The 23,025-nt window shown below is 41.8% G+C and overlaps 1 protein-coding gene across 3 annotated transcripts in view; it reads left to right on the top strand.

Annotated features, from left to right (window-relative positions):
- The first annotated feature begins 255 nt into the window (after positions 1-255).
- The window catches only part of PFKFB4 (6-phosphofructo-2-kinase/fructose-2,6-biphosphatase 4), an 82,402-nt gene continuing 59,632 nt past the window's right edge, over positions 256-23,025 (top strand). Inside the window, exon 1 of one of the 3 annotated variants that reach the window (XM_063121174.1) lies at positions 256-447. In XM_063121174.1, coding sequence (XP_062977244.1) covers positions 369-447 — 79 coding nt within the window. In that variant the 5' untranslated portion in view covers positions 256-368. Of the gene's footprint in view, positions 448-9,838; positions 9,856-12,600; positions 12,642-23,025 lie in introns of those variants that run through there. The other 2 variants (XM_063121176.1, XM_063121175.1) reach the window with 2 other exon arrangements.

Genomic DNA, 23,025 nt, shown 5'->3' with positions numbered 1-23,025 from the left:
GAGCGGCGGGAGCGGCTGGAGCCCTGGGCGGCCGCCGGAGTACACACGCCCCACCCCCGTCCCCGCCCCCCAACGCCGACGAGGACGAGGAGGGGATCCTCTCCCGGGCTTTGCGCCCGCAGCAGGATGCTTTTACGCCCGCCACTGCTTGCGCCGCGTTCATGAGCCGCCTCCGTCCTCCACAGGGCTCGGGAACCAGCGAGCTGCAGGCTCGGCCGCTGCGCCGGCAGCCCTCCCCGCCGACTGTGGGCTTGTCGGGCGGCTCTCTGTCCCCCCCGCCCGGGTGAAGTGGCCGAGGCTGGACGACGCTACCCCGGCAGCGGGCGCAGCGCGGAGAACCGGGCGGCGACGGCTCCGCGACGGCACGGATGTCGGGCTTCAGGTGCTGCAGAGGTGGCGGAGGCGATGGCAGACCGGAGCGTCCTTTGCAAGGCCGGGATTGGAAAGGTAAAGGGGTCGTGACGATGGCGTGTGCGTGCGTGTGATGTACACATACACTCGCACACAGATACGTGTGCCCGGGTGTGAAGTACAAGCGCCCCGGGGAGGGGGCTCGGCGGCGTTCACGTACGCAGCCACTGCTGCGGGGCAGAGGCTGCCCAATCCCGCCTCCTCCAGGCTGCTGGCGAGACTGTGGGTTGTCCGCGCCGTTGCTATTTATGACTTGCTCTCCGGCTACCAGCGGGGACTCTGTTTGCTCCTAGTTCTCCTTCTGCGCCTGCCGCCTTTCTTGGCTTGGCCTCGCCCAAAGGAAGCGCGGCGGCGGCGGCGAGGGGCGCGCGTTCCCATGTCGTTTTGCCTTCCCGCTGGGGGGCTGTGCGAGGCAGCCGCTTGGCGTTCCTGTGGAGGAGAGAAGCCCCTCTGCTTCCCTGGGCTTGGGGGACCTGGCTCCTTTTCGTCCCTGGAGACGTAGCCTCTACCCGCGTTTGAGGCGGAGGAGCCCCCCCCCTCCGCTTCCTTTTTAGGGTGGAAGAAGCGGCTCAGTTCTTCCTCCCCTGTGGCAATGGCAAATCGGCCGCCTTCTGAGGCTCCATAATTCTCTAACGCAAAGCTCCGGTCTTCTGTGTAGAGCTTTCTGCCACCCACTCCCCCCCCCCCCCGCTTTTATTTCTGCTGGCCCTTCTCCACTCCTTCTGTTTACCATGCGCTTCCAGGGGCGGGCTCATTGAGCTGCTCCTCCTGACCTCCAAATATGCTGTCATTCAGGCAGTGGTTCATTTGTGAAAATGCCGACGTGCAATGGTTCATGCCTGACTGGAAGCCAGATCTTCTGAGCTATATAAGTGGTTAATTCCTCATCTTAGCTCTGTGGGGGCAGGCTGCCGATACTCTGGTGAGGGAGTGGCACTCTGCACATGCTTAGGGGTGCTGCCATCTGTGTTGTTTCATAATGCTTTGAGTACTTTTAAAGGAGAAAAGCAGCTACTGAGGACCGTATAAATGAATATTCACATTTAAACACTGTGACAGGCTCCAGGTCTGAGATGGCAGGTTTAAGGACTGGGTCCTGCAACTACTGCATATGGGCTTCAGAGGGATGGTGGCAGCGGTTGGAAGGTAATAAGGCCTCTGCAGCTTTAGGGCATGCAGGGATTAGTTCTTCACCACCATCCTTTTGAGGTAACCATGGATGAGTTGCTCAGTGTGAGGGCTTTTAATAGCTGAAATGCTAACTACTTGTTTTCAGCCTCTAGTCCTCTTCTGAAGGGCAACTGTTTTGGTCTGTCAATTTGTTGAAATAGAGATTTCATGTTCTTTGATCATTTCCATTTTGTGTGTTAGTTGACAGCAAAAAGTTCTATTATTGATTCTGATGAATAGTCAATGTATGAATACAGGGTCTGACAGCAGTCAGTTCCAGGTGATTCGAGGAAGAAAATGGCATTGAGGATTGTGAAATCATGGAAGTGAAAAGCAATAATATTTTGCATTCCAAGTTAAATTGCTATCCATTTAAGTATACAATTACTAGGAACAGCAGGATTTGTTACTAGTCACAGTCCCCTTAGCTAAAAGCGAGTCTGCACAAGGTTTTTGTCAGAGATCAGAGGCACCAACAGTACCTACAATTCAGAAGAAACTCATCAGACTAAGTTATTTCCTTCTCCAGCACCATGGGTCACAACTTATTAGATTGTAAGCCTACGCGGCAGGGTCCTGCTATTTATTGTGTTATCTGTACAGCACCATGTACATTGATGGTGCTATATAAATAAATAATAATAATAATAATAATCATGGGCCAACACTAGGGCCAATGTATTTCTGGTTTAGAAATGAAATGCTAAAAAGGAAGCATAAATAGCTCCTAGGCAAACATTTTGTAATACAGTGAACTCTGTGATATGATGAAAATCTGGGAGTGGTTTAATAAGCCCCCTGGCTTTTGGGTTGTAATTACCACACAGAGGTCACTTCTGTGTAGGAAGCAGGGCGATTCCAGAGAATAAATTGTAATGTGTGCCAATGCATGTAAATTGCTTTGTGTTATGCTAGGAAGCAATGTTTGGTTGCAGTTTCTCAGTACAATGATTTACATGGATACTGAACTATCATGTTATGCAAAGGAATCATACAACTGGAATCATAATTCTAGAACTCAGGGTAATCCAAGGAATCTGAATGGTGGGATGTTCAGGACAGATAGAAGGAGGTACTTTTTCATACAGCACGTAGTTTAACTATGTCATTCACTACCACAAGATGTAGTGGTGGCCACCAATTTGGATGGCTTTAAAAGGGATCTAGGAGGAGAAGGCTATTAATGGCTATTAGTCATGCTAGATCTATCTTGCCTCCAGAATTGGAGGCAGTATGCTTCTTTAGACAAGTTGCTAGAGAATGCATACATGGCTATTGCTCTTATGCTCTAGTTGTGGACTTCCGACTGTCCTCTGGTGCAGGACTAGATAGACCTTTGGTCTGATTCAACATGGCTTTGAATCAGTGGCTTCCATGTAGGAAATTGGCAAGGCATGAGGAGGCTCTTTTCTTATATTTTTAGATACATCAGTGAATTTCAGGAGTGTTAGCATGATTTGAAAGAATAATGGAATAAATGGTTGACATGTTGGTGTGAAAGAATTATATAATCAGTGTTTTGTAATTGTTAGGTCCATTATCAATAATGTTTATGAGTTTTTGCACTGGAGAAAGGCAGAGTGGATATTGATATTCCTTTACTCCATATGTTTGTATAGTGATTATTCCAGTGGTCCTTAGATGGTGTTTGAAGGGACACAGGATGCTGGGGATTTCCTATAGACAACCTCCATCAGGGAAATCCTGCACCTCCCAGCTACCCACCCTCAGCCAAGGAAGCTCTCCACGTTGGCTCCTTTGAGCTCCCACTTCTGGAAATGGACCGGGGAGGAAGGTGTTGTGCCAGTGGACAGGGCAGGCAGTGGAGAGGAGAGATTGTAGGTCTACCGGTCTCTTAGCTTCCATCTCTTGCAAGATAAGAGAGTTAGATGGACTCAGAAGCCTGTCTAATGTTAAATGCAGTTTGGGAGGAATGGTAGGCAAAAAGTCCTCTGTGATTCCCTCTGCCCTGCTTGGCTCTTGCTGGCAGGGCTTAGAATGCACAGAGAGCTCTGATATCATAGCTCTCCATTGAATAAGTATCCATCCTGTTGTATTGTGCCCTCAATTTCTTCTCCCCCTTAACATGTCTGCATGGAGCTTCGTAAAGCACAAATTGTGACAACATAGTACAGTGTTTCAACTAAATGGAAATCACCTATGATGTTATTTACACCAGTTTCTTATCTGATAAGTGACCAGAATATGGTTTCCTACTGTATATAGTATAATCTTTTTGTTTTGCCAGAAGGTCCTAATCAAGGTTACATTAGAGCTGGAGATTCCAATGAGAGACCTTAATTAGTTTAAAATATGTTTTAGGTCTTTCAGACGCTATGTAATTATTGAGAAGTAGTATGTAGCTCTTCTTTGAGTTGGATGTGATAGAGCACTTCAGAAAGCCATGTCTTAACCTAGAACCTCATGGCTTAAGCCAAAAGAAAGAGAGTGGGCTGTGGCCAGAAGATTGAGTATATGAAAATTGTTGTGAGGTTGAATATATGTTGTGGGGTTGGATATATGAGTGTGTTTTCTGATAAAAGTGTATATATTTTGAAATGTTAAATGAAGGGCTTGTTTGCCAGCGCATGTATCTTGAGATGAAGACCTGTCAGTCTGATCCTAAGCACACTGATCTCATAGGCTTAGGCACATGTAACTCTGCAAACAATTGGGCCATATGTTGGATGATGTGGTGATCTAGGCATTTGGCTACCGACACAAATGTCTACATGATGTCACTATTTCCTTGCTGCTGGTCTCCTAGATGCTAAGGGCTGCTATTGGCTTCTGGTGCTTTTCTTGATATCCACTGGCACCAAAGATCCATGTTTCTTAATATGTAGGTTCAATATTTTTTTTTTTTTTAAAAAAAGGCTAGTGGACAGACATAGGGTACCACTGTATTCATTTACATGGCAGCCATTTTGTTTAGATTGGCACTTTGACATGCAAGTTTAAAAAGACAAAACAGAGGGCCAGTAATACTAATGAATGATTTATCCCCCACTGTACTGTTACTTTCTGCCTGTAATGGCAGCCTATACTGCTTAATGATAAGGCTAGTCTCCTGTGGACAGCTCTGCCATTGCTATATATTTTCAGTATCTTCCTTAAAAGAAATTATTTATAGATACTCTCTTGTAAATTATATAGCGTATTTTGTAATGGTGGTACATTTCTCTGTTATTGACTGAGTTTGAGTCAGCATGTTCCTATGAAATTTTTTATAACTTTTATAAAGTTTATCCTTCACATCTTACTTTGTTCAGCATCATCAAAGTGATTCACTTCTAAAAAAGGATCGGGTGTATGTGTGGGTATGTTGGATGAGAGTACATGATTGCCTAGCCTGTTTTGGAACTTCTAACCACAAGTTATTATTTACACTGGCTATAAGTGGACGTTGAAAATGACCACAATATAACTCTGTGCCAATTGTGCCCGTTCCTAGAGATGTCTGATCTAGCTATGGTCATGCATGCTTTAGTCACATCTTGTTTGGACTACTGTAATGACCTCTATGTGTGGCTACCATTGAAAACTGTTTAGAAACTGCAGCTGGTCCAGAATGCTAAGGCCAGAGTGTTGACTGGGGCTTGTTACAGGCTACTGGTCTGTTTCCGGGCACAATGAAAAGTGCTGGTAAAGTAGCCTATGCTACTTGGGACCAGGCCTTCTGATCCCATACAGACCTGTCCAGGGGAGGCCTTCTCTTGGTAGTGCCACCATCAGAGGTGTGTTTGGTGGGGATGCAAGAAAGGGCCTTCTTGGTGGCTGCTCCCAGGCTGTGGAGGCTAGGGTGGCTTCCCTTCTGTTGTTCTTCCACTGGAAGGCAAAGATGTTTTTGTTCTAGCAGTCTTTTTGCATGTAAACTGGTCTTTTGGACTGGGTAATTTTTTATTCTTGTTGTATTTTAAAATTGTGTTTTAATTGTTTTAACTATGTTTTAATTTTAATTTTAAATTTTGGTTCTTTTTATTGTTAACCACTTTGAGCATCATTTCTTTCTGTGGGAAGATGAAGTATAAATCAAATAAACAAATAAATAATAAATAAAATAATCCACAATTTCTTTCCGGAAAGCTAATTTTTAAATTGTGCCTGCGCTGGGGAGCAGAATTGGGATAAAAGAAATCTAATGAGCTGGGGTGAAAACAAGCTGCAGCTTTATTGAATGAGTGGTTCTGCCAGCTCTGTGTTGTAAAGTTGTAAAGTTCAGCTTGTCTGCTGTTAAAACAGTGGAAGGGCAAATAGCACAAGACAGCATCAAGCAGCCTATCCTGGCCTTCCTCCAACCATGGCATGTGTGCCAACCACACTCTGGTGTTGGATGAAGGGTGGGGCTATTCCATCCTCTTCACTCTGTATATTCACCCCCCACTCCCATCCCACCAGGCATTGTAGACTTTCCTGCTTGAGGGTGGGAGCCAATTTTAAGACTCTGCAAATATATTGTATTACATATAAGGGGATTTGAATTATAACAACTACCCTAAATTAGAACTCCCAATATGAAGGATATTGTAAACACAAGTAAGTATAATTTTAAACATTCCAAAAAATATTTAATTAAAGGCTATTCTATGCCTTGCATGTGTCATCTGGAAAGACTGCAAAAAGCATTCATGCATGTATGTGTCACACATTTTGTTTTGTTTTTAAATATAGTCACTGCCCTTGTTTTTGGTAACTGTATAATCTTATCAGGAGCCTCTTTCTCCATTTAATATTTAAAATTAGTCAGAGAATAGAGCCATAGGCCTGGGAGCCAAGAAAAAGGGAGTGTGTGTGCACAATCAGTGGTGACGTTTTAAAAAGAGCTGATGCCTGTGTCAGATTATAAACTGCTTTTGAAATTCACCTCTGTTTCAAAAGCGGTTCCTTGTGTAGTATTTTATGGTGGAGATAGCTGATGTTTAGGGAAAAACACATCTTTACATTCTGCCTGTAGTAGTTGATAACCATTCTTGAACTCTTAGAATTCACCCAAGAATTATCTTCAAGAATGAAACAATCTGAAGATTTGCATGTATTCGCTAAGATGAGTTGAATCACTTGGTATAGTAAACGTTTGGGCACTGCTGCTCATAAAAATGTAGCTATCAAACACTGGGTTTAAACCCACCCCCTGTGCACTCAAATTTCCTCCCAGAATGCTGTGAAACCCCCTGGAGCAGAATTTCGGGTAGTGGAGAGTACTGCAGGAGAGAGAAGAGAGGGAGAACACCTCCTGCCACCAGCAGACCTCCACTAGGGTGGTGCTGGATTCAACCCTATGTAGCTGCAATGAGAGAACATTTGGTGAGCACTGGGCATGTCATGCTGACCGGTGCTTGTTAGGTTCAGATCACTGTGGCTACTGGCATACCAGTATGTTTGCCTGGGCATATTGTTCTATAGCACTTGTAAAATGCAATGTTGCAATGCTTCTTGTTACATGTCTGTGTACCAGAAGAGGAGTGTGTCTGGATTTACCTATGAGGTTTAGAACCCTACAGATGGTCTTTATTTCTGTCTGATGGGGTTGTTGTTTACGTCCTTTAGTTGAAGTCTGTTGCATCACAGGATTACACTATTTTATCTCCAAAGCAAACTACAAGTAAAGGAGAACATAAAGACTCAAATTACTATCCTTCTTCTCCTTAAGATTTAGCAGTCTTGGCCCATTTCCCTTGTATGGCACTCCCACCAAAGTCCTTATTTGTTCACTCAACCTGGAGCTTGTGCATGTTGCCTGGAGTCGGGTATGGCCAAAATGGGAACCTGAAGTGTCAGGTGGAGTCTCCTTCCTGTCTGTTTCCCTATGCACCTTCCTCAAGGGTGGCTCACCTTTGGGCATCTCTGCTTCCCTGTCTCCACCTTCTCCATACCGTGTACAGGGAAGCAACCTTCTCCATACTGTGTACAAGGAAGCAACCTTCTCCATGCCGTGTACAAGGAAGCAACCTTCTCCATACCATGTACAAGGAAGCAACTTTATTCAAACCATGCCAGTGACTAGTGTTATTAGTCTTACCCTTCCAATTAGCCTTGGCATTTTGACTCCTGCAGCATTGCCCCTGCTCTGTCAAGCAATGCCAGCATCACTACAAAGGTCAGGTTATTTTGTTTGCGTCCCTTTCCCCCTCTGTTTGCACAAGTGACTCTATTATACTCTATTATACACGGGGTGGGAGAAAGAAGCATTCTTATTGTATGGAAGGTTAACATGTCAGGGGGAAGGCTAGCATAAAATCCTTCCTGGAATTTGGGGCCTGTTCAGATGTTATGCTAAGCCATGATAGTTAAGCATTTTGACCTAACTATGGTGGCTTAGAGTGTCATGTGGGGAGAAAAATGCCCAATGATGGTTAAGAAACCACTCTGGCTAATCATACCCCTGCAGCAGGGATAAGGGCCCCCTGGGTGGCTTACTGTTATGCATGGTGGGCTCTGGGTGGTTTACAGGCTGCGACCATAGAGAGGGTGGGTTAGAACATCCCACACTGGCAATGCTCTAGCTGCTGTGGACTTTCTCTATGATGTCCATTTTTTTTGGTTTGTTTTTCTGACGGAGCAGATGTTTTTCTGTGGATGCTGGGATGAACTTTTAAACTGTGCATAGGTATGTGCCATAAGTACTGTGTGTGTGTGTGTGCGCGCGTTTGAGTAAGTAGCAGAACCATGTTGTGCCACATGGTTCTGTGGTCATGTGGTGGACCCACCTGCAGTGGTTTTTGCTAACCCTCCCCTCTCCGTAATGACCCTTCCTCACAAAGAAGAATGCGACCCTAATTTTCTTTGTGTAGGGAATTGTTTTATCTGGAAGATTTTTAAATCATATGAATCTATGCCTATAACCTATTGGCCAAACTCAGGTTTACTCAGCCTCAGAGAGAACTACGTCTTTAAATTGCTTAACTGTGACTGGATCATTCTCCTAACTGTGATATACCATAATAGAGTTAATAATTGTAGTTAGAACTGTGTAAAAAGTGGCCTCTTGTAATTCTCCACCCTGTTTTTTCCTGCAGTGCCACTGGCAACAGAATCAACTGTGTTGGCCACCTGGACCCCATTTTGCTTTCTCCACAAGGCTGCATATATCTAGCATCACTTTAGAGCATTGTAAGAAAAATGTCTTCTGCGGAACTTTGGCTCAGCTCTAGTTATTCTTCAGGGCAACTTCTCGGGGGTCTTCCAAATGTTACATTTCTGTGGGGTGATTATGGATACATCTTGGGCATGGCTAGATGAGGGGGTGTTGAGGGGATGATCTTGGGATTTTATGATCTTGAGATTGTCCCCCTCATCTACATGTGGCATGTGACGTTGTGCCCGCCATTTTGCATTTTCCCTTTAAAAACCTCGCGCTCCCCCCACCCCACCCCACCCCACCCCACCCTCGATGGGCATGGAGCTCTTGAGGAGCTCCGTGCCTGGTTCCCAGTTCCTCGCGTTTACTTGTGAGGAGCTGGGACAAAACCGCGATGGCGGGCCACATGTCCTGCGGTCTTGGGATCATCCTGAGACCGCGGGAAAAACTGGGATGGAAAGGTAGGGTGATATCCCAGGGAAAGGGAGGAATCATGGCTCCCTGCTCCCGGGATGCCTTGTGTGTCATGTGGACGCATAGGGCGATCCCAGGGCGATCCTCAGGATATCGCCTCATCTGGCCATGCTCCTTGTCTCTAATACAGGTTCTGGCAACACTGCTCCTTCCCTGAAAGCCCCGTCGGAGGTGTGAGGTGGTGGTGGGGAGCAGTGTTGCATCAAGCTCCAGGGAAATGGTGCCAAAATCTGTCCTCCAATTTCCTGAAAATTTCTTCCCCCATGAAAGAGGCTTCCATTTTTCTGCCTCATTCTAGGGTATTTCTTAAGTTATTTTGCATGTGTGTTGGCAGTTTTTTATTTATTTATTATTATTATTATTATTATTATTATTATTGTTGTTGTTGTTGTTGTTGTGAATATCAACAAAACAGGACAGAAAATACATTGTGAAAATGAAAAAAAAAACACCAAACCACTGTTTTTGACCTTACCTAATCACTATGAGGGGGCTGAAGGTACTGTTTGTATTCTTCTTCCTATTACACATCTCATCATTGCTCTACAGTCTCCCAGGCTGCTTGCACTTCCTGATCTGAAAAGTCACTATGGGAGCTATAAATTCATGATGTCTTCCCTTGGGCAGGAAGTGTGGAAAGCCAAGGCGGCTACAGGCTGTCAGAGAGATGAAAGACAGCACACACACACACACACACACCCCTCAGTCATCTCATAAGTAAGGTAAGCACAAGAACCCTGAACCAAAGCCATGAGAATGTCTCTGAAATTTCTTCTCCTTTGAATGTCTTGAATAAGCAATTTCTTTTTTAACATATTGAATGAGGATAGTCAAAATTTTTGTGGGAGAAATGCTCAGCACAGCACTAACTGTAGTCAGAACTCATAGACAAGTTGTTTCATAGGCAAGTTATTTCTAAAAAGCTCCTTTCAAAATTCCAGATTGCATCATATTTTTTTCTTAGTAAAACTGAAACACACAGCCTTCAGTTTGTTTACTATTAGGAATGTTAAAATTAAATGTTCTTAGAATGAAATATTGTTAGATGAATTATTTTTCAGACATAGCTTTCTTCAGTATCTGAGCTATTTCAGCCAATATAAAGCTAATACAGAATTTCATGCTGAAAGGCTTGGATCTGGAGATGTTTTACACAAATAGAAATGTACTTGTGCTAGATAGCCTGGTTAAATTCCTCTGACTTCCCTGCCATGCTTAAGCTTCCTGTACCCCTTCAACCCCATTTCAGTTTCTCAGGAGTGGTTTTGCGAGGTGGGGTGGATGCAGGAGGCTGTAGTGTGTCTGTATCCATTGCTAGACCAGGCCTATATCCCGGGATCGTCCCTGTGCATCCAAATGACACACAGGGGATCCCGGGAGCAGGCAGGGATGACCCCTCCATTTGACTGGGATAATCCTTAGGTCTAGCTAAGGCCTCAGTGGAGACCCAGGAAATCCCTGATGCATGAACAGGGTTCTGCTTGGATCCAATCCAATACATAGTTTATAATAAATATTGTAGACTCTTAAAAAGAAAGATAAATAATAGATTGGCGATTGTGGACTAATCTATAGTCTGCATGCAATTCTTATGAGAGATATTTAACTTCATTCTGTATTGTGGCTTTGGTAAATTTCTAGAAAGTTCATGCTTTCTGCAAGAATGCTTGCAAAATCCTGGGAGACTGAATGCTTCCCTTAAGGCCATGGAAAATGGATTCTTTATCAGCGCTCATGATCTCCACAGCTGTCTGTCTTGTCACACGTGTTTCTTGGAGATAATGTTACCATAATAACATTTTTTCTTGTTTGTTTATTTAAAACATTTATATACTTCCTTTAATCAATTATTTAAAGGGGTTTGCAGAAACTAAAACAATCTGGTAAGGCAAAGTTGTAGATTGTTAATCCAACAAAAGCAGTTTTTTCTAATATTCAAATGTGCAGTAGAAAGACTAAAACTAGCATGAATGAATGAATGAAACTTTATTGAATAAGTCTTCCGACCATTTCAAAACAACAAAACAAAACATACAGTACAGCCAGCACATAAAATGCAATTAAAAGTCAGAATTTACAATATTTAATAAAGATCATAAAATGTTTTTAAATGCCTGGGTAGTTTAAAAAAAAGTTTTGGCTGACACCTAAAAGACAGCAAACTTGGTTCCAAGTGCACCTTTCTGGGGTGGACATTTCGTCCTTTTTCTTCTGCTGCCCCTTACGCCTGGAACGCTCTTCCAGAACACTTGAGAACTACCAACTCAATCACAGCTTTTAAAACTCAGCTAAAAACTTTTCTTTTCCCTATAGCTTTTAAATGTTGAGTTTGTTCTGACCCTATACTGTTAGCCTCACCCTACCCGGTGCCTGTTTACCCTACCCTGTGCCTGTTTGCATTCTCTTTCCCTCCTTATTGTTTACTACAACTTTATTAGATTGTAAGCCTATGCGGCAGGGTCTTGCTATTTACTGTGTAATCTGAACAGCACCATGTACATTGATGGTGCTATATAAATAATAATAATAATAATAATAATAATAATAATAATAATAATAACCACCTCTGCTTGGGGGTATATTTGGAGAAGTACAATGGCTGATGAACTTAGTGTGTGTATATGGGAAACACTCCTTCAAGTGTGTGAATCCTCCAAGCCATTTAGAGGTTGAAAGGTAAAGACCAGCACTTTTGAATTGGGCCTGTAAGTGATTAGGCAGCCAGTCAAATTCTTCTAAGGGCTCATATACACCAAGCAGGATATTCCACTATGAAAGTGGTATATAAAAGGCAGGAGCCACACTACCACTTTATAGAGGTATTGAAGTGTACTGACAACTGTTGGGGCCCATTGACACATACCATATACTGCTTTCATACTACTATATCCTGCTTGGTGAGGTTCCTTCCTTTTATATATCGCTTTCATAGTGTAATATCCTGCTTCGTGTAGATGAGCCCTAAGACCGGTGAGATATAATCTGTGAAATTAAAACTCTGCTGCTTTCTGCATTAACTGAAGTTTCCAAACCATCTTCAGAGGCAGTTCTACTTATAATGCATCACATTTATCCATATGGGTAACTATGGGCAGACTATCTGTGTCCAGTAGAAGATGACAGCTGGCACTTTAGCTAAAACTGGTGAAAGGCACTCAATGTTATGGAGGTCATCAGGACCTCTAAAGTCAATGAGGAGCACCACCAAGCAGTGGTATAGTACTAAAATTTGAAGTGAAGGTGCTCATCATGGCAGCCTCCATAGCCATGTCCCAGCAGCTGTGTTGATCCATATCAGCAAACCGGTTCTAGCAATGTTATCTCCACCAGAAGCAAAGCTAACTGTCCATTCAAGACCAAGCCACTTTAAAATACTTTGCATTTCAATAAGAAACTATATTGTTGCTGGGAAAATTCATTTCCCCCCAGATACTGTGAGATTGCAGCTGTGCTCAGAAGGAAAAGGGAATTCTGAGGAGAATAGCAGATGTGCTGGCGCTGTATCCTTGTGAGTCCTGACTGTGCTTTACCACATTCCCCAAGTTGCAAACCTTTTCCTTCAGGGATAGTGCAAATCCATCCAGAACTGGTTAAGATTAAGAACCGTTTCCCTGAACTTCAGAACCATTTACCCACAGAACGTTGGTCTGTGGCATTGTTTATTTGACCTCATCCAGCCTGTTACTGAATTCAGGCACAGGTTTAGCACTTGTAAATCACCAGAGCTTGGTGTGAAGGTTCAGTCCAAATCCCTGGCAGCTTCATAGACATGCTGAAGAGCAAAGATATGTAAAACTATGTTGTAGTATACCATTCTGTATTTTTAAAAATGCATCTTTTAGTTGACATGAAAGACACTTGTGGAAGTTTTTTTATTATCTGTATTTTAAATTAATATACCATAGATTGTAAATGCCTGATCATTATATAAGGGTTGGGTTGTGCTGAGTATGATATTTAATGCTGAGAAATGATTGTCTTTCCTTCTTGAAGGAAAGACAATCTTTATTTATTGAATCTTTATGATTGCAAGAAGACTGGTAGTGCAATCTTTTTGGGTTGTATCCAATGTTAGTCTAATTCAAGTCCCATTCATTTCAATGGAACCATTCTAAGTAAGGACTAGCATTGGCTACAACCCTTTGTCTAGAAATCTTTACCTTTTGTTTGTTGTAGAATCATTTTGTTTTTAGCCAATTTCCTTTCCCTTGCGAGTTGGTTCTTTCTCTCCTGCTCAACATAATGGTCAATATTATAGAAAATCTTTGTCATTTTATTCATTATGTTTTCAGAAATGTTCTCTTCCTCTTTGTGAGGGTGTGAAACAAATTTGGATTACAGTCTTGACTATCACTTCAGCTGGAAGAAGAGAATCCCATCCCCTGCCATTCTACGGCTCAGTTTGGACATGCTTCTCAATCTTTTAATCATGCTGAAGAGTTCTGAAGTACTCCTTAAGCTTGCATGCTCCCTCTTCATCTCTTCTGCATGAACCCTTCTCTTCCAGTATTAAACATGGTGAAATATATCTGTACTGAGGCCGATGTTAAACCTACCTTTAACCAGGGTTTGTAAACCAATGTTGAACTCTGGTTTAAAGTTAACTGTGGGTAGTCATTAGTTCTACTGTGGTTAATACTAAAAAGGAAAGGAAGAGGGAATTGGTTAATGCAAAAGGAGGATAGTGGTGAGAAGAGAAAAGGAGTTCATGGGGGTAATCCTGATCTCTTAACCATGGGTAAAGGAACTAGATGTGTTATGTTTGCACTGGGCCTAACTCAAGTTAGAACAAGCAGTGAGGACCATCAGAGTAAAACAAAGAATGAGAATCACTTGGTGTTTGGTCATTTTGAACCATCTCCTTCCATATGTATAAGACAGTATTTTAAATTTAAAGGATGCTAGGAGCTAAGATGAAGTGCCTTGTTTCTTGAAAACCATAGTAGTCAAATACACTTGAAATATTCTTTCCCACAGAAACATCATTTTTGGTTCTGGAAAGTAAATTTAACCCTTCACGCTCCTCTTCGATCTCTCAGCTCTGAAATATTAAGGTGAGGAAAGAGATCCATAATACAGAACTAAATAAAAGAACAGATTGAAGAACTTTACTTAGGCCTTAGCTAGACCAGGCTTTATCACGGAGCGAACCCCAGGATCATCCCTGTGCACGAGATGATGCACAGGGGATCCTGGGATCAGGGAGGGATCATCCCTCCCTTGCCCTGGGATAGAGCCCTCCCCTTTGGGCCCACTTTTTCCAGTCTTGGGCTGAGCTGGTGACCGTGGAACATGTGGCCTGTTTCCGCGGTTTGACCCTGCTCCGTGTGAGCTGCGCACGGGGCGCAACACTCCTCAGGAGCACTGTGCCCACCAGGGTAAGGGTGGGGGGAGTGGGGAAAGTAGTTTTTGTTTTTTTAAAAAAACCATACCTTCAGTGCACAAGCATTCGTGCGCTCCGTCTCCTTTAAAAATTAAAAAAATGGCGGGCTCGACGCATCTCTTCCTGAGGTTGTTGTGCCTCACGTGTAAACGGAGGAGGGATCTTGCGTTAAACACAACGCGAGATCTTCCTTCCTCCGAGATCTTCTCTCCTCCGTCCTGGTAGGTCTAGCTAAGGCCTATGTCACAAATCTTACTGGCCTATTTAAAATTCTATTATGCTGGTGTAACATTTCTCTAAAGTACATTACTCTGCTCTTCAGCTGTGATACTAGTAATGGGAATATGGTAGCTTTCTATTTTTATGACATTTAACCCCTTCCCCTATATTATGGATGACAGAAACAGAAGAACAACTCTCCTTTCTCAAAGATAAAACAAAGGATGTAATCTGAGCATGTTTGTTTCTGGTAAATGTGGTCTTAAAGATGAAAAGGAAATTGTGGTTTGAGCTGAATTTTTCTGACCTATATGTTTCCAAACTAGTCAATGGTCTGCCAAAGAGGTAGAGGACATGCAGTTCCTTACAGTGGAATGGTTCTGTATAATATAAAGTCTCTATTTGTTAATGTATTGTTAAATTATTTTTGTAACTACCATTAGTATGGATGTTTGTTCAGGAAATGGGTGAATTAGAAAACTGAAAATGGTTAATCAGTTCTGTCAGCTTGTAACAGGCACCTTAGCATTGCATGTGGTTGCTGCTGATGTGAAAACTTTATATGAACCCTGGGAGTTTCCTGGAAATTTGAATCTCTCAAATGGACTAAGTATAGTATGGCTTCTGCATATCATTACTGCTCTTTTGGGGTATGGTGAGATGCCATGTGGTTTTAATTCTTATGAATTTTACTAGCATCTCCAAGGATTTCCAAAACTTGGAGATAACAGATTCTTTTTGCCTCAACACAACTCTTTTATAGATTTGGGCTATGTCTCTTATTTACAAAGGGTTTGACCCAGACTTAGTCATGCTTATGGAAGACACGTTGAAAACAATGGGATGGAAGTTAGTAGTGAATGACATTGATTTCAACAGGTGCACACTAACTATGACTAAGGACTTAGCTAGACCTAAGGATTATCCCAGGCAAATGGAGGGGTCATCCCTGCCTGCTCTCGGGATCCCCTGAGTGTCATGGTATGATCCCGGGACAATCCCGGGCTATAGGCTTGGTCTAGCCATGGCCTAAGTTTAAATTGAATCCATAGTTGTTGCAAAATTATGTTTTAACACTGGGAGAAAATTCAAGCAAAATTATGGAAACCTTTAACTTCAAACTATTTACCATTTATAGCATAGTAATTAATATTTTTAGGAAATTGCCAATCTTCTAAGGACAATGCTTGTCTTCCTCAGTGATGTGTATTGGACCATATCAAAATTAGGATTAAATAGCTCAGTAATTAGACACTACATGTTGCCAAGTTGTAGAAAAGTAGGAGGTAAAAACTTACCCAGGACAGTTTGTGTTGATCTGCATGGGTGAGTGAGCTGCAACTAATTTATTTCTTCTGAAGGAATGTCTGAGCTGCATTTTCACAAATATGGCCTAACCTCTTTGTCCTGCCAGCTAAAATAAAGGTTTTTTAGGACAGTTTGTTGAAATGAAAAAGATACTTTGGTCACACTTGGGGTGTTACCTTATCTTTACGATACAGTTGACTGGGGTATAACTTCCTGCAAGAACTTAACAGTGCAATCAAAATTAAGCCCCACTTAGTTCAGTGGGGCTTACTTCCATGTGAATGGGGGTGAGAACTCCTTAAGATGGGTACCCTTGTCTTGATGTGATTATAAATCAAGAGGTTGGGTTTTTTAATTCTTCAGTTTTTAAGAGTTGCCTTAAATATTATTTAAAGGCAGTAAGCCTATATACACCAGTTGCTGGGAACATGGATGGGAGGGTGCTGTTGCACTGTGTTTTGCTTGTGGGTCTCTGGTTGACAGCTGGTTGGCCACTGTGAGAACAGAGTGCTGAACTAGATAGACCCTTGGTCTGATCCAGGATAGCTCTTCTTATGTTCTTATTTGAGTCCTGATTTGGTAATTTAGGGCACAATCCAATCTGATCCACCTTGGATAGTTGTAAGCCTCTGAACTTGGAAACGAATGAATTTCCAATGCAGAGTGGGAAGCGAGATGTGGCTCCCACTCTGCATTTTAGCTACACAAGCAATGTCACCCATTTCGTGGAGGGTTTGGGAATATCTGGAGGGCCACAAGTTGCCCACTCCTCATCTAGATGAAGCTGCTGGGGAGATCATACCTAGATTAGGAGTGTGGCTTCATTAGTATCCAGGGCAGGATCTACACTACTGCTTTAAAGTGCTTTATAACAGTTTTGACAACTGTTGGGGCCCAGGACACACTCCATATACAGTTTTCAAAACATTTTCAAAGCGCTTTAAAGCAGTAGTGTAGATCCCCCCACTGACGTTTTTCCTATTCAGTTAGTCCAGAAGCTGCAATCTCAACTGTGAACCACTGCTTGGACATGGTGACAGGTTGATTATGAGCTAATAAACTGAAACTGGAGGTAAAACAGTTGATGGTGATCAGATGTATCATGGAGAGGTCAGCTTACTTGTCCTTGATGGTGTTGCACATTCTCTGGTAGAATGAGTTTTGGAGTACTTACTGAAGTAGCTGTGCTCCTGTAAGTTCAGGTAGCTCAAGTTGCCTGTTGAACCTTCCATCTATCAATTCAATTTGCTAACTCATCTTTCTGGTGGATAGGAATCTAGCCAGTATAATTCAGGCCCTTGTGGATTGACTAAAAGTAAAGTGTTGCGTGGAGCACTGCTTTCCAAGACAGTTCAGATATTGCAGCTACTTGTCTCTTGTCTGGGATTGGACACAGGGGACACATAGCATTGGTGCTTTGATAGCTGCAGTCACTTCCAATTTGTCTCTTGGCTCACTTCAGGATGATGGCATAAGTAAAGCCAGAACAGCCTGTGTACAGTGTAGATGAAGCAAAGTCTACCCCACATTTCCCTCATTGAGCTTTTTAGGAAGTGTTCCTTCTTCAGTTACCATTATTTAGTTAAGTGTGGTCTGTGGTAACCCGGAGCCCAGGATTTTTAGTAGTGACACTACAGTTAGGGAATGTATCCATTAGGATATCTGCTGGACTTCTTCATTTTTGAACAGTAGGAATTAAGTGAAAACCCATTTATTTTGCCCGGCATTTAGAAGTTGCTGATCTGCTGTCCTCAATTGTTTCATGTGATATTCTAGCTGCTAACAATTCTATGGGTTTTTATAAATATTGTATGTTGTTCTGGATGCTTGGCAGAAAAATATATATATTTCTATATAGAGAATGGGAAGGTAATTGCTAGGGAACAGGAGCAAGGGGAAACAATAGAGGACCATAAACCAATCCGCACTTTTGTGTCACTGAAATGTATCCAATCAAGACAGGAAAAAAAAAAGATCTTATCTTATTTAGCTTAGGCTGTGTTCCTGTTTTCCCATTTTTACACAAGAGTAATTTTATTAGTCCTTGGTTTACTTCACTGTGGATAATTTGCATGCTTGATCATATAGCACATATTAAATAGCTGTGTCACTCTGTGGATCCCACAGTGTATACCACTGTTTGTAGTGATGGCCACCAATTTGGATGGATTTCAAATGAGATTAGAAAAAAATTGTGGAGGATAAAGCTAACTATGGCTGCTAGTCATGTTGGCTGAGTATTACCCCTAGAATCAGAAGGCAGTATGCTTCTGTATACCAATTGTTGGGGAACATGAGCGGGAGGGTGCGGTTGTGCTCATGTCCTGTTTGTGGGTTTTCCATCGCCATCTGGATGACCACAGTGCAAACAGAATGCTGGACTAGATAGGTCTTTGGTCTGATCCAGCAGGCTGCTCTCATCTTTGTAGAGATAACAGCATCCAGTAATAGAGGAGCTACTACAAGCACAAATGAAATAATAGTATTATAACATTGGGAATCTTGAAGGGCATGTGTGTTAAATTCCTCAAGTCCTTAAATGTTTTCAGTGTTGTATAGATTCAGCTGAGACTCATCTACTATCGCTTTAATAAAAATATTATGTAAATAGGAATTACAGCCCAGATTCTTAGTCCACTGGTTCCTGTTCGCTGAAGGCTGAAATCCTATTAGTACAAAATTTAAGTATGATATCTAACCTTCCTTTAGTATAAGTGGGTTTAGAACAAGAGATGTGAACTGAGAGTTTTCTATTGTGTATAACATTATTTTAATCATGACTTAAACATATAAGGTGATACATGAATATAAGGGAGAGAGGACCAGGTAAATTGATATTTATTTAAAAATACATGATGTATTTTGAAGGATGTGTTAGAGTTGCTTAAAATTAAGACATTCATTCTCTTGTTATAGGGCAGTATTTTGAGAACTTTTTTTTATGCCTTGCCCTGGGAGTAATCATTGATGTTGCTACAGTAACAGCACGTACTGCATTACGCAATTTCTGCCTAGACTGTGGGAGTGTTGTGAACTGTTTTAAAACAATTGTATGCCTTTCTTGAAATTACGATACAGCACATTGAGTGTGTTTTCAGTTGTCAGCTATTTTAGTGACGAGATTTATTCTCTCCTGTCATAACATCCAACGCTTACAAAAATTAAAAGTATTTTGAAGAGGAAGGAGGGAAAATAACCCTTCAGTTTCCCACCACCTCCATTCATTATGCCTTGGATCCAATTGCATATTGTGCCAGTAAAAAAGGCAGCCTCCCTGAATTCTGGCAATTCCTCCATTCTACAGCATCATCCCACACTGAGGTTCCCTTGCCCCCTCTAGGAGCACCTTTTTGGGGTGGGTGGGGGATAGGCAGCTGCATTGGAGCTAATAACTAATTTGCATATTAACATTTCATTCTGTAATTTGAGTTAAATTCATGCCTAGTACTATGAGCATGAGTGTTTATGCTTGTGAACCTCCTTCTTGCTAATTGTGTCATGTGTATGGGTTCACGGGTCAAAACTTGTCCTTTCGTAATGCTTACCTTTGTAACAAGGCTGGATCGATGTTTTACAAATTTGCTGTTTCTTTGAACATGATTCATTGTGGTTAAAGTGACATCATCACATTTTACCAAGAAAAGGATTAATCCAACCAATTCAGCACATGCACAGAAATAGTATTGTTTAGATGCAAGCTGCACATGCTTCAAAGCTCATGATCAATTCTGAACTTACTAGCAAATTTGTAAAACATTAATCCAGGCTTGTTATTCATCCAGAATAATACAGATTGGTGGAAAATGAATGTAACTTCAAAAGGTTTGATAGTTCAAGGAAGCAAGCATTACTTGGAAGATGAATTTTAAAAATCCAAAATCCATAGTTAGGCAATTCCTTTATTAGGATCAACTAAATTGCCACAATAGTGTGCATGCTTTGGAGTTCTCCAGAATTCTTAATCAGGCTAGATAGACAAAAAGGAGGGGATAGGTGAAGAAATAGAAGAGACTAAACATTTGGCCAGGTGTTATGTCTGTGAGGTCTGCAGGTAGGCCCAATTTATACTGTTAGTTTTACCCTACCCTGTGCCTGCTTACCCTACCCTGTGCCTGTTTGCATTCTCTTCCCCTCCTTATTGTTTTACTAGGATTTTATTAGATTGTAAGCCTATGCGGCAGAGTCTTGCTATTTACTGTTTTACTCTGTACAGCACCATGTACATTGATGGTGCTATATAAATAATAATAATAATAATAATAATAATAATAATAATAATAATAATTCCAAAATGGAGATTTGCAGACTGATTGAATTTGTCATTGGTAGGTGCTGTAGGTGCTATATTACACCTCACAATGCATTCTGGGAGAGAGAAGCATAAGTTAATCTTCATTTCTAAACATACAAAAGCCCACTGTAACTCAGATCTGCGTCTTGCCTTGGGCGAAGAATACAGGTTCTTCTATTAGCATACATACTCTCACCATGCTTAAAATAGCAGGAAATAAAATACGTTTAACCAAGAGCAGCTGTAAGATGGAGATCTTCTCTTGTCTATTTTATTTATTTAAGATGCAATTCTGTGCATGTTCAGACAGAATAAAAGTCTCACAACTCCCAGCATTCTCCAGATAGCCAGGCTAGCTGATTCATACACAGATCTTTAATCAAATGGTTCTGCAAAGAAAAAGATAATAAGTAATATGAAAAAAAAAGAAAAGAAACACAAGTAGTCTCTCAATGGCTAATGGAAGGGGCCAGATCATACTTTGCTTTGCTTGTGCATCTGGCAGTTGGAGTCGAGGGTTCTTTCTGGCAGGGGTGGAGGTGGGAAATCAACTCCCTGCAGCTGCTTTTCTGCTAGCCAGTAGATTGGGCCAGGCTGGTCTCTTTCTTGCCATTGTGTACTTCCTGGGGGTCCGTGGGATACAACTTTCTAGTGGCCCTTAGCCCCCTGACTGGTGGATGAGGCCAGTGTGTGCTTCCCTTTTGCTCTCCAGCACAGCTGGCACTTGTTTTCTGCATGGTGCGGCTTGTGATGAAACGATATTTCTCAGTTGCAAGATACAAGGGATGTATTCACCTTTTGAGTCACCGGTACCACTTCCTCCTTTTGCACATCTGGGATTTACCTAGATTTCCCAATTATGCTTTCCCAGTTTCTGAAGAAGTTTCTTCTTTTCTAGCATCATGCCAAATATTTCATTGCAAAGTGCTTTTTTAAAATATGGAGTCTTTAATGACAGTTGTTATGAGAATATTAATGCAATTAGTCTTGAAAAAATGCAGCTATGGAGGTCAGCTATAATAAAAAGGAAAATGGGAGTTGCAGCATCCTAGAAGTTGGGATTTTAGGGAAGGCATAAGCATTGCAGAAATGGACATGATTAAACAGGTTTTTTAATGTAAAATTTATATTACACATGTATTACACAACATGTCTTACATCAAATAAAATCAATTAAAATCAAAACACAAAATAGAACAATATCAGCAATTTAAAATTCACAATAAATCAATTTAGGTGTGTAATATATATTGTGGAATACGAACCAATTGATTCAAATAAAAAAAATCCGGATGCAGGTTTTCAGGAAAAGGCTTTATTTCCACAATCAGGTACCAAAAATCCCTTGCGCAATGGGGTTCTCTCCACAGATCAAAAGGGGTGAGAGAGACCACGAGCAGAGATTAACTTTTAGTTTTATACAGAGGGAAAAACATCCTACACTTACAATTGGCTACTAGCCCAAATTGTCACCTTTTACGTCACCCGACATGCTCAGCTGGGAGGGGAAAGGGTTAATTCTGCACAATCTCCCTTCCTGCCCAACCCCCTTTGCAATGTCCCCTGGGACATTCCTGTCCCACCTTGCCTATGTGGCAGAACTTTTCGTGCTTCACCTTCCCTCCATTCAATCAGTATTCACTGTCCCTTCCCAAATTCCCGCCGGAGCGTGTGGAAAGGAAGGTGAAGAAGAAGCCCCCAGCCCTCAAAAATGGCGCCTGACATTCCTTTCGATGGGCAAACTTCCCACCTCTTATTTCTCTCCCTGGTTTCCCGCCGAGCCTTGGGGAAAGGAAAAAGATGTGTGTCTGCGCACATAAGCGCCTGGCGATTTAACCAGCTGCTAGGGCTCGTTCCTTACACCTGAGTAAGCGACCTTACCCAAAAAGGTAAATGGGGCTTTTCTTCCCTACCTAAGAGTAGAGGGTCTACTCTACTCATCTAAAACCAAAAGATGGTAATTCGGGGCAGGGAAGGATGGTTTTGGAGAGAAGAAGGGAAGGGGAGAAATGGACGAAGGGAATGATGGAAAATCAGTTATATTTCCATAACAGGTGATGTACGTCTTTTATTAACAACCTTTTAATGTGACTATATTTTGTCTTCAGTATTTTCTAAATCATCTGTATTTTGGCTTTCCCCTTGTACTCTTAGGCAACTTACATTCTTCTTTGAATATTGTGTAATATTCTGTTTTAATATTATGACTGTATAAAGTGGTGGCCAAAATTGTAGACACTTTTTGAAATTTTCATGTTTTGCAACTTTGCATGCTTATAGAAGATGTTGTTTCACGAAATTAAAATGTTTATATATTAATTGAAAGAGAAGTTAATGCTGAATTCAATACAAAAAACAGAATGCAAATATCTGCAGTACAAAAAAGTTATGCTTACTTTAGTCTAAAAACAAACAGGTGCGATTGAGTGAAGAAGCGGACTAGAATTGTAAACCCTACTGGCCAATCACAGTCCTTGTTCTGGGGACCAATCACATGGCAGTAGCTGCGATACATCACTTTTCAAGTTGGGGAAATTCAGATTTGCTGTTGTGTAACTGAAGCGCAATTAGAGATAGTGTGAATATTTGAAATATTTCTCAAATTGAAAGTGTACATATGTACATCATAAATAGAGCAATGGCACCAAAGAAAAGAGTTGATTGGACACCCAGGAAAAGAAGCAGGATTGT

Source organism: Elgaria multicarinata, chromosome 3 (genome assembly GCF_023053635.1).
Source record: "Elgaria multicarinata webbii isolate HBS135686 ecotype San Diego chromosome 3, rElgMul1.1.pri, whole genome shotgun sequence".
NCBI classification, from domain to species: Eukaryota; Metazoa; Chordata; class Lepidosauria; order Squamata; family Anguidae; genus Elgaria; species Elgaria multicarinata.
The sequence above is the reverse complement of the archived record's forward strand: the minus strand, read 5'-3'. Positions and strand labels throughout refer to the sequence as shown.